The 12,130-nt window shown below is 33.8% G+C and overlaps 1 protein-coding gene across 1 annotated transcript; it reads right to left on the bottom strand.

Annotated features, from left to right (window-relative positions):
* Positions 1 to 2,111: 2,111 nt before the first annotated feature.
* Positions 2,112 to 9,697, bottom strand: LOC102583219 (chloride channel protein CLC-f-like). The gene is made up of 9 exons (XM_006352507.2): positions 9,076 to 9,697; positions 7,958 to 8,360; positions 6,677 to 6,871; positions 5,432 to 5,886; positions 5,232 to 5,336; positions 4,229 to 4,465; positions 3,879 to 4,091; positions 3,487 to 3,719; positions 2,112 to 2,580 (listed from the first exon to the last, which is right to left on the bottom strand). The coding sequence occupies exons 1-9, from the start codon at positions 9,427 to 9,429 to the stop codon at positions 2,499 to 2,501; spliced, it is 2,277 nt and encodes a 758-aa protein (XP_006352569.1). The 5' UTR covers positions 9,430 to 9,697; the 3' UTR covers positions 2,112 to 2,498.
* Between the last annotated feature and the right edge of the window lie 2,433 nt (positions 9,698 to 12,130).

The raw sequence follows: 12,130 nt of genomic DNA, 5'->3' as shown, positions 1-12,130 counted from the left end.
GTGAATCCTTCTGCATGAAAGAAAATCAATTTGATTTGGTTGTAGTGGTCGTACCTCACTGAGCTATCAATCGCGAAGCTATCACCCAACTCAACCAACCATCTGTGTTGATGCCTTTACTACTGATTTGACCGCTTCTCATTATCAATCCAAGTTCACCTTGGCCCTTGCCGCTCCCCATAAGGTCAGTGATGTTGTCATGATAAGTGTGGGAAGGTGATAGTGTACTCGATGATTGAAGGATCTATCGACTTGCATTAGGGGGAACTTTAATGTAATTACAAAATTTCTTGCATATTCTACCATAGGGCTCTCTTATCTCTTCCTTACCTACACCATTTCTACTAATGACCTCTTATCAATACATTGTTGTCTATTATTTAAGTCTTTATTTATATTGGCAAAGCTAAATCTGTTTCAATTAAACCCCAAGCATTCCGTCGATTACTACACCCTTCCTCGTCTCTGGATGCCTAGGTATCCACCCGTAAGCCTTTCTGAGGGGGGACCATCACGGTTCCTCTCTTCTTGAGAATTCATACATTCCTTATTAGTATATGGACTATTATCTCTCGACCACAGGCTTAATTCGGAATATGAAAATCAAATTAATTAATGTTTGACATGAATTCAGACATAGAATTTTCAAAAATTATTGAAATAAAATTTACATAAAAAGTATCTATATAAGCCACATAATAGTTAATAACTCAAACTATGTAACTATATGAAAAATTGTTGGAAATCTTACCAGAAATACTTCATCACGAACACTTATAGGAAATTCTCATAGTTCGAGGCATGTCAAGAGATAATGTCTTTAACGATTTTTCACCTAATATAGGTGTATCTCCAGATTCAACAGGTCTTCTAATATAAAATTAGAAGCATAAAAACTAGTGATAAAGATTCAGGAAAAATTGAAAATCGAACACAAGAAAAGTAAAATAACATCTCTTTTTTCACTCTTTCTCCCCAGAGTCAATTTGTAACAAAACAATAATGACTATATTTAAGTAGACTCAATTGTAATTCAATTGATAATTATAGCAGATGTTAAGAATGATAGCATTGAGTAGAAATGCTAATCAAATTAAGCAAAACCATTAAAGGCTCCCTTATTTATTTGTCAAATATTTTGTTATTTGATTTCTATATTTAGTTGTCATTTTCTGACGAATCAAGAAAAAACAATTTTATTTTTCCTATTATACTCTCAATTTATTAATATTAGTGCATTTGAAAAATGCAATAAGTAAATATGTTTGGGATCCTATCAATTAATAAGGGATAAAATGATTAACTATGTATATCAATTATTATTTTTTAATAGGTGTGTCAAGTCAAAAATTGACAAGTAAGTTTGAAGAGAGGGAGTATTAAGGTTTAAAAGAGTATGTTATATGTTACATATAGTCAATAAAAAATGAATGAATTTTTGACTGAAATCATCCATTATTTAGATCAATTCACCAAAATAATACATTTAAAATTTTCTTACAAAACTAAAAATAAATGTGTTTCTCAGTAACGTTTTGACTATATTTATATTTTATTCAAAAAAAAAATCAATGGCAAAAAGACAAACTTCTAACGGAGTAAACAAACATGAAACATTACTGTCAATAACATTTTGTGAGTAACATTTTATAGGTAAATCTGCAAGATTCTAATTTTGCAAATTCGATTCCAAATTTGCAAGATATAATTGTCCATAATTAGATTTTAAAGAATTGTTACGGAGTAACGAATTAATAAGACGTTACACTAATGTTTTGTGTCTATTTTTGAATAAAATATAACTTGAAACTTTATTGAGAAACACAGTTATTTTAGTTTTGTAAAATTTCAACTAGTTTTTTTGCACTTGAACAAAAGGTCTTTTGAAAACAACATTTCTACTTCTTCAAGATAAGGATAGGATCATGTGCACACTCTACTCTCCCCAAATCACACATTAAAAATTACATTTGATACATTATTACTGTGAACTACCATACATAATATTGATAAAGGTGTCCTGAGATGAAGATGATAAAGGGTGCACATAATGGCATAGTCAATGAGAAAAGGAAAATATAGCCAAAACATTAGAACTCTTGGCAATTAGATTGTCTCATAAACACAAATGGTTGGAAGTTTTTTCATTAATAATGAATAAAATTTTCCTTCAAAACTCTATCTATATCTATTATCATTCGCCTTATATTGGCATCTAAAACTATAGAGTAAAATTCATGTACAAATACGAGGTATTGGACTACACAGGTAAACTTATTGACAACTATATCTAATACAAATCAAACCCAAAAAAAATAACAATAAGATTTAAATAGGGTATGCTATGGAGTCTATAAAGTATTGAAGGGAACTCAAACCAAAATTATGAGCAGAAACAACTGTGCAGTCATATTGCATAACCAGCTGATGCTCAAACTCATCAACAAACAAGAATCAATTATTGAAGCTTGCTTTTCATACTCGGTCCCTCTCGATAATTAATGACCATTTGTCACCATCTGCTTGTCATTGTCTTCTTCTCTCTGCTGGTATACTGACTTTCGGCGACTGATTTCATTCCTGTGGGAATTATAATGATCAGAAAATGCCTAAGGATACAAATTAATAGCTTCTAATCAAATGGAGATTCACATTTGTAATCGTTAGATTGATACCTCGTATCTTGTGTTTTCTCAGTCATTATTGCAAGATACACAAATACGAGGAAAGATAGATGTATCCCCATTTGGAACTAGAGCATAGATCATAAAAAGTTCATCCACAATCTCAATAATACTACAATGTTCGCGGCCAACTTCTCTTCTTCCAAGCAAAACAAGTTCATCCAAAATAAAACAGGCAAGACGGCGCAGTAGTTGTTTTTCCCCAGAGCCTAGCCTCATAACGTTTCAAAGGTGTTCTACACACTATTCATACTATAGTTTTAAGCCATATTTCATCAAATACTAGAGGAACTCTATTAGTTAGTTCACATCTTCAAAGCCACTTTTCGATTTATTGCAAGTTGATAGTTTATCTCTCACGTAACACAAAAATGTCAGTTGGACTTCCAGAACACAAAGTCATTGTAGTAGACATGTTACCATTCTTTACATTCCCTCGGGAAAAACTGCTAAAGAATATTTTAAATTAAGGAAAGAGAAAGTCCAGAAATCGATTATCTTTTTTTCATTTTCTTAATATACATCAAATAACAACTTTACCTTAATCAAATACTGCATAGAACCAAACATATAATATGATTTAGTTTCGGATAACCCCTTGTTTTTTAAAACCAAGTGTAAGCGTATGATTTTCATAGTATAGGGGGTGTAGGTGTTTGATTTTAAAATACAAGGGATGTATCTGAAACGGACACATATTACGGGGTGTTTAGTGTAATTTATCCTATTTTAAAATGCTGGATTACATGTGGGAACACACAATAAGATACATCAGGTAAATTACGGATAGAAGAAGCAACACCTGATAGACTCTTTGATTGACTCATAATGCAGAATAGCTATAATTTTGTGCTTTCTTTCTCCTTTCAAGTCTCCACCACGCTTGATCACAGGCAATTGTTTGATTCCTTTGGCCACCATTATCTGCTTAGCAATTGCTACGTCGGTATCAGGATAACAAGTTAGAAGTCCACATTCTTGCCCACGATAGTTTATCCCTCTTGTGCAAATCGAGGAAACAGGACAAGTATCTGCCTGTAGACAGGTTAAAGAAATCAATAAAGCTATTAAAGAGAGAAACCAAGAAACAAAGATTACATAATGAAAGAGGAGAAAACAGAGTTAATTGAAAAGGAACTTGCATACTGAGAACCAAAAGAAACTTATTTATGGTGGCACTCAACAGATGCGTACATTTTTAAGTGCCAAATCCCTGTTGGAAGAATCCCCTGAGTTGTTAAACAAACTGCGTTTAATGTCACCATATGTTAAAATTCCTTCCAGATAATCTTCAGCATTAACCACAATAACAAAACTCTGACGACCATCATGCATGCATTCTAATGCTTCTTTCACAGTTTGGTTTGGAGAGACCTTCAAATAATCATTTAACATAGCCTGAGAAACCTGGTCATTGACAGAAACAGTTTAGAATAACAGAAGGACCAAGATGAAATGATAGTTCAACAGAAGAAAAAAAAGAGTAAAAACCTGTAAGAGGAGAACTTTGTCACATACCAGAGGCAGAAAGTTAAAGATCATACCTTTAGATCTTCCAGAATTAAGCCTTCATCAAGAGATTCATGACTGCTACGATATCCAATCACACTTAGTTCCAAGTCATTCCTATCACCCGTGTGCCTCCAGTCACTCCCCTCATTCTTCTCATCATCTGGCGAAAGGACAGAGTATCCTTTTGACACATACTTGGTGTCTGATGCCTCCACTTCCTTTGCCTGAATGGTTACAGAGGGCACCCAAATTGCCAGTCCAACAGCACCCTGTTCACATCATTAAAAATGTGTGTTTATTCCAATCATCATGTCAACAGCACTGTAATTTCACTCAAAAATAACATAGGAATAACCAAATACAGACAGATCAAACAAAGAAAAACAAAAGTTCACTCGACCAGACAACCAGATGGTCTGGTAGAATACTACAATTTAAAGACAACGGCTCCAGTTACTGTTAGAGAACCTCAGCAACTTAGGTGCAATAAGTGATACCCCCACCCCACCTCACCCACCCAAAAAAAAAGAAGAAGATGACAGGAGTGAAGAAGAATTCTATCTTTTAATCATCTTTCTCGACCTGTTACATGGACTAAGGTACAAAGCATCCAACACACATATGGATCTAGGAGACGGATTCAGGGTCACCTAAAATTTAGAATCTAGGGGCACGAATAATGATATTGCTATGGGTGTTGGGATACGACTTACTATTATGTCTAGTGACTAAAAAGAGCTCTTAAAATGTAACTACAAATATCATTTGAGAAATCTTTTAGACAATTGATTATCCTTTAACAATGTTTTTTGATAAATTCCAAAAACTTCCTTTGTTGGATAAGTTACTCCCAACGAATTTTACATAAGTGTTATTAATTAAAATAATAATCACCTAAGAGAATGCTTCAATTAAGCACAAGGTACACAATTACCATATACAAAAGGTTTTTTACATAATTGACTGAACAACATCAAATTTACATGCACATTGACACCCACTAGAGCTTGTAAATCGTTGGACAGTAGGACTAACCATGAGGGGAAGCAATATTCTATAATCTTTTGTCAACTCAAACAAAAGAAGAACTGAAGTCAAAGGCACTGAACAAACTGATGCCAATGTAGCAGCCATTCCCACCTGCATTGTTCACATAATTATAAAGAGTTACTTTCTGAAGTTTAATCATGTCTAGAAATTATTTACTTGCAAGATGTAAAAGTAGACGATCTGACCAGAGCGTATGCCTGCGGCTGAGCAATAGCAGTAGTTCCTGGAATAGCTGAATTGATCAGTTCCCCAGCTAAACCTCCAAATACAGCACCCACAGCAGCACCTATCATTAAACTTGGTGCATACAGACCACCAACAAGACCAGAACCTTTGCATAGAGCAGTGGCCACAACTTTTGCAGCTGCTAGTTGAGCTAGCAACCAGATTCCAGGTGCAGATGCAGTCTTACCAGTATGTAGAATTTCATCAACATTAGTGAAACCCCAATAAAGAATTCCAGGATATCGAAGAGCTATTACTCCCGCTCCTAAACCACCCAAAGCAGGGCAGACAACATCAGAAAGTCCAAACTTTTCCTTTAGGAACTGAAATGCTTTAGAGAACCAGGCAACTAGTCGAGTAAACACCACACTTACTGCTCCACACAGCATCCCCAGTATTAGATATAAAGGTAGCTCTGTTAAGGGGACACAGTTTAGTATTCAGGAAGAAATCTTGGGTGAATAAAGTGACAATCAAAACTAAGTTTAATCTATGAAAGCATCAAGGCACATTCCATCTAGATAATTAAAGCCTTCTCCCCCCTTTGTACATCCCAAAACAATGTAAAATTATCTAAACAATTATCCCTTTATCCAAGTTCATCTCACAGAAAGAATCGGCAGACAACTTTACCATAATAGAACATCTGAGAAATCCAGTTCAGGAAAGAAAAAGAGTTAATTCCTGAGCAGAATCTTGATGACCAATGTGGAGAATACATATATGTTAAATCAAAATAATCCTGAATCACATAGAGGCGTAATTAAGAGCTATGTGATCCATGCTTGACAGCAACAATACAGGAATATACCTATTTTAATTGTTAAACAAATGAGAAATCAGAGAACGGCAGCAAAAATTGTTTGTCCCTGCCATTGTTAGTAAAAACTAGCATGTGAAAGACAACCAGTAAGTATGAACAATCAAAAACAGAGAGAAACTATCATAAGAGAAACAGCAAAGAAAGAGCAGAAAGCGGAAAGACGACCAGGGACCACGTATCGCATGTCAAAATCACTAATTACAAATACTTCCATCCAAAGGAGTAAACACAAACAGAAACACTAGGGAAGAGAAGTACGTCAATTGATAAAAGAATGTATATTCACATAAATATTGGTAATTGTATACAAGAAAGTGAACAGTGGTGCCCCATGAGCTAATGTTTTGTCCACAATAAATTAAACTAGAATCAGATCAAATACCAGCAGCAGATCTCATATCATACGTGGGCACAGTGAAAGCCTGTTTCTCTCCAAGGACAGCATTTGAAACAGTAGATGATATGACAGAAGCCAATATGATCATGGCAGTTGTAAATGGAGGTGAGTTTTCTGCACGAAGTGGCCTTAAAACTGTTTCAATTGCAAAAAAACAGCCAGCGACTGCTGCATTGAAACCTGCAACACAAAAGAACTTAAATCTTGAATATTCATACACCAGTTGAGGAGAACTCCTGCAAAAGATGCAGAGAGACAAATCTTTCATTCAATCTGGACAAAAATTCAAAATCAAAGACGACAAGGCTGTCCTTAAACCTTGTAATCTAAAATCCCCTCCATGATAAAGCACATACACACAGTGTATCTTTTACAGATAAATACTCACATGTAAGCATGTGATTGAGATATACACAAACATAATAGGCAAGTCTAGTCTCCCAATGATTATAATCAGCCAATAGAACCTGCATATTTAGCAGCAGAGAAAGTTTAAACGACACCACTAAGAGCCCCACGAGAACAGGTTCAGAAAGTGCAGTAACATAGATAAATTCTGCAAAAGAAATACTTTCCCTTTTTTTATCAGATGATGTGAAGCTTATTAGTGCTTGTTCAAGAGTGTGAAAAGTGTGAGAGCATAGGGCCTAAAAACAGTAGTGATAACAAGACAAATCTGCATCTGTACATATCTGCATAGTTCTAAAGCACATGTGTCCATTTGCAATCAGCATAAGAGAGTGTGTCATTGCTTGAATACTATGAATGCATGAAACAAGTCAAATGAGTTTATATCACAGCTTAAGGAAGAGGATCTGAATTCCCCAATACACATGACAAACTTTTGCAGTTTGGCACATTCATTTGCTACAATTTTTTGCAGTTTGGCACTCATTTGCTACAATTTTTTGCAGTTTGGCACAGTCATTTCCTACACCTTGTATACCAACAAAACTCCTGTAATACGATTGTTCGCTTAAGATGAATAATGGGTCAAGAGAAGAAAGCTCAGTTTTCTATCTTTTTCACCATTCGGATCACAAAATTCCTGTTTAAACTGCTTCCTTTTTTTTACAAGGAAACCAAGCAAGATTTGTGTTTCTGATCCTCATATTGTCACTTGAACAAGTGAGAGGACTACACAACCTTCCAAACATGATAATTTTGCAATTAAAAGAAATAATCATCCATAAAAAGCTTTCAAACATGGAAACTATGCAACAAAATCCGACATTTACAGATAATTCTCAATGAGCAGCAAGATACCTGAAGCAATTCCAGCTGCTGCACCAGCTGCGACAAGAGCTATTCGCCTTTCTCGGTTGTTTTCCATCATCATTGAACATCCATAGGCACAAGATTTACCTATGTCTACACTGGGGCCTTCAGGACCTAAAGAACAACCAGTTCCCAAAGTCACAGCAGCCTGAATAGCCTTTACAGTAGGGAAGACTCCAGCTAACAAATCAAACCCTTGTCCCTGAGAAGAACTGGATTGTGTTATTTGGTCCAATATCTCAAGCAGACCATGCAGCATGCCCACAATAACTCCACCGAGGACTGGTATTAGAAGTATCCGATGCCATGTGTCAGCTAGCCTTTGCAAACGGAGCCAAGCAGCTCCCTCATTGGGAGTACCAGCCCAAGCCCACTCACGTACTACATGCACCTAACAAATATCCTCATTGTCATTCAATGTCTGAGAAGCACTTCAGTTCAAACTACTGGTCTATCATCAAAACAGCATCAGAAATACAGTTTAACTAAAACAGCCAAGATTCTTCACCTTTATTTGGCATGAACGTGGACAGACATTACAAGACACAATATTATTAAATTTGTCTTCTGTATCCCTGTTCCCCCAAATAGAAAGCAGCTTAAGTCACTAAAAAATGTGTCAGCACATTAAAATCATCTACAACTGATAACCTTCAACCCCAACAAAAAATAGATAAACAAGAGGTGTCCTTTGACATTCAATGTGCAGCTTTTCATCACAGAGCAGTTCACCGTCTGCCCTTCCCCTTCAGTAGCAACTATCTAATGACAGTTTTACAAAATTTCCCTCACTTGCTCAGACATAACTAAATCAATGACATTAGATAATTCCTGAAAGAAGTTCAGAAAGCTATAGAACATAAAAAGCTCTCGCCTTTTTCACTGTTGCTCGAACTTAATCTATCAATCAACAAAGCCTCAACCAAAAACTAGTCTGGATCAGCTGACTGAATCCTTTATATCCAATTTCACTTCCAACACATTTTGTTTCGGTACCAGTAAATTATTTGTCTTTTAAGCTAAATTAAAGGTTCTCTGAGCATGGAATTCGAAACTAAACTAATAATAATCACAACACAATGAAAACTAAAAGAATCCTGACTAACCCCACGATTAAAACCCGCAACACAAAGGCCAGTAGCGAGGCCAAGTAGACATCCAACAAGCAGCAATGCCCACTCCGGCGGGGCACTATTGCCGAGAATCTCATCATCTCTATAGTTACCGGTAACGCTAGAAGAAACGCCGTGATCAGAAGATGACGATTGATCCCTATCAGACCGTTTTACACTCGATAGTCTTCTATTCGAAAATCCTCGATCCAATCGCTTCAACAGATCAGTAATGCTTTTATTACCAGTCCTATGCGGAAACTGACCTTCTAAATCTCCATCCGACGCCGATGAATTCGAACGCAACAGCACATTGCGATCACTATACTCTCCTCCTGACATTTCCATTAGCCTTTCTCACAATGTCATCCTTCTTATATAGATCGGTGAATACTCTTCGAAGAGTATTTTCGGAGCAATATCTTCGTTTCGGCAATACGCATTCAGAAAATTTTACAGGAAACGAGACTAATAAAGTGCCGGAGATCGGAATCGGAAATCCGATGGTCAAACTCCAGTGGAATCGCTAACTTGCCGGTGTCGGTGATGGTGAAGGCTGAGCTTATTGGCTAACGAACGCCAAATCTTTTTTGCCGCTATTAATTTTGTTCTTTTTTGGCAAAAAATATTCAAATTTCCCCTAAATGTTTACAAATGTTTAATTTTGCCCTTTATAACAATTTTAGGTCATTCATACCTTCTTTTTTGGTCTCTATGCTTCTTTATTTACACTTTAAAAAAAATAAAAAATTATTATGATCATAATTATTAAATGTGTTATTTTATTTATTATAATTCACTCAATAAGTTTAGGTAAATCTGAAATTTAAACTTATAACAAGGTTTAGATGTCATTATGATGTCTATTTAAAAACTTATATAAAAATGAAAGTTCATAATTACTCTATTAGTTTCTTGCTATTTGTCGTTATGGCATTATCACCCGCTATTTTCGAACGAAATTATCAATCCCACTAATCATCATTATTGGTTAACAATTTTACAATCATTATCATTAACAACTATCAATTATTATTGTCATGTGTTGTAAACAATCATCATTATATATTATATATCATCAACTATCACAATTATCATTCGACATAGCTAATTATTACCATTAACAACTACAATTAATTATTAATATTAGTTATTATTACCATTAACTACTATTCATAACCATCACAATTATCCAATCGATAATTGTCAACGCTAGCTCCTACCAACACCAATCTCATATAAAAAAAATATTGATATGAGATTTTATTAATTTAGTAAAATTTAGATTAATTTTAAACATATACAAAATTTATATATGAGTCTATGTTATAGTGTTAATAAGTGTTGATATAAAATAAAGTTTTAATTATTCAATATGTAGATCTTAACACAATATCTCAATATTCAGATATATATTTATATTCAAATATCTAAATTTTAATGCATGTTTTGCCATTAAGATATGCATTCATAATCAAATGTATTAGTCTTAATAAAAAACAAATAAGACGAGACATTGAGCTCTAAAGGGTGATAATATTCATATAAAATTATATTATAGATAAATTGATAAATAGTGTTGCTATCTTGTTTAATACTAACAGAATAACAAAAACTATAAAGAGAAATATGAAGAAAAAAAAAAGCGTGTACACATAATATATCTCTACTTTGAAGGTAGAGAGATATTTTATCATGGAGGAGCGAAAGATATGAAATTAAATATCTCACAGTAAGACATTGAGCTCTAAAGAGTGATAATATTCATATAAAATTATATTATAGATAAAATTGATAAATAGTGTTTCTATCTTGTTTAATACTAATAGAATAACAAAAACTATAAAGAGAAATATGAAAGAAGAAAAAAAACGTGTACACATAATCTATCTCTACTTTGAAGGTAGAGAGATATTTTATCATAGAGGAGCAAAAGATAAGAAATTAAATATCTCACAGCAAGCCATATTTCAAAAAAAATCCCTCAAATGTTTTGTTTATTTTAAACTATTTAAATAAAATTAGAATATTAATTATGTTGTCCAATAACTACAAAGTTTTTAAAATTAACTTTCATTTAAAAAATATTCAACATATGCAAACATAATCAAGCATGATTATGAAGACTACTCTAATCATGTTTTGACAAATATTTTATTTGTTACATATCAAGAGAGGATTACTAAATTTTTCCATTCTATCCTAATCATTAATTATCTGAACACGTAAATAAGTTTGTAAAATTAAAATAAAAAAATTAAAAGATAAATTAATAAAACTAACATTCTTATTTATGACTTCTTAAGAGACGTGTAAAGAAAGAATATGAAGAATCAATATTAGGACAGAATAAGCATGTATTTTACTTTTAAAAATATGCTTTTATAAAAGTAAAATGTCATGTTTAAAATGCACAATTCAAAAGTTTGTTTTTAGAATATTATATGCACATACGTTTTTAGATCATAAAATCCAAAATCTTATCTTTTAGAATTTTATACTTATCAAATTAAAACACATAAACAAAGGATAACTTATAAAAATCTCTTTAGTTTAATCTGCTAATTATTTAGATTTATGAATTTTATTAAATTTTTGGAGTGTCTAGATAAATATATCTCGAGATACATGAGGTTAATATTAAGTGTAATTTGTTATAGATACACTGTATCCAAATGGATTCACATGTATATGAGATACACAAACAAATCTTGCTCACCATTCTCATATCTCGCTCGTAGATCTGGTATCCAAATACATGTGAATCACATCACATATATGTCTGGTGTGATTCACGTGTTTATGAGATACCAAATACACGAGCGAGATATGAGAATAGCGACTAGTGAACGAGATGTGATAAAAGACAAATTTTGCTAGTCTCCCTGCACTCGCTCAACTCTCTCCCTAATTCACTATATGTAGTAGCAAGAAAACACGTATATAGTAGATATATGTATAACTTGAATTATTGTCACGACCCAAGCCTAGGGCCTAGACGTGACCGGCGAATGGGGAACCCGAAGGAACCCCAAACAAGCCTCATAGC

The sequence above is a fragment of the Solanum tuberosum genome, unplaced genomic scaffold (genome assembly GCF_000226075.1).
Source record: "Solanum tuberosum cultivar DM 1-3 516 R44 unplaced genomic scaffold, SolTub_3.0 scf00149, whole genome shotgun sequence".
Lineage (NCBI taxonomy): Eukaryota > Viridiplantae > Streptophyta > Magnoliopsida > Solanales > Solanaceae > Solanum > Solanum tuberosum.
This window is presented reverse-complemented; position numbering and strand designations above follow the sequence as displayed.

What these genes read in the sequence shown, in the direction of transcription:
- LOC102583219 (XM_006352507.2), bottom strand. Translation starts at nt 9,429, where the DNA reads ATGGAAATGTCAGGAGGAGAGTATAGTGATCGCAATGTGCTGTTGCGT. An exon ending in TGATATGAGATCTGCTGCTG is followed by an intron (nt 5,887 to 6,676) that starts GTATTTGATCTG and finishes TCCCCTTAACAG; the next exon opens with AGCTACCTTTATATCTAATA. An exon ending in TAATTCTGGAAGATCTAAAG is followed by an intron (nt 4,092 to 4,228) that starts GTATGATCTTTA and finishes GTCAATGACCAG; the next exon opens with GTTTCTCAGGCTATGTTAAA.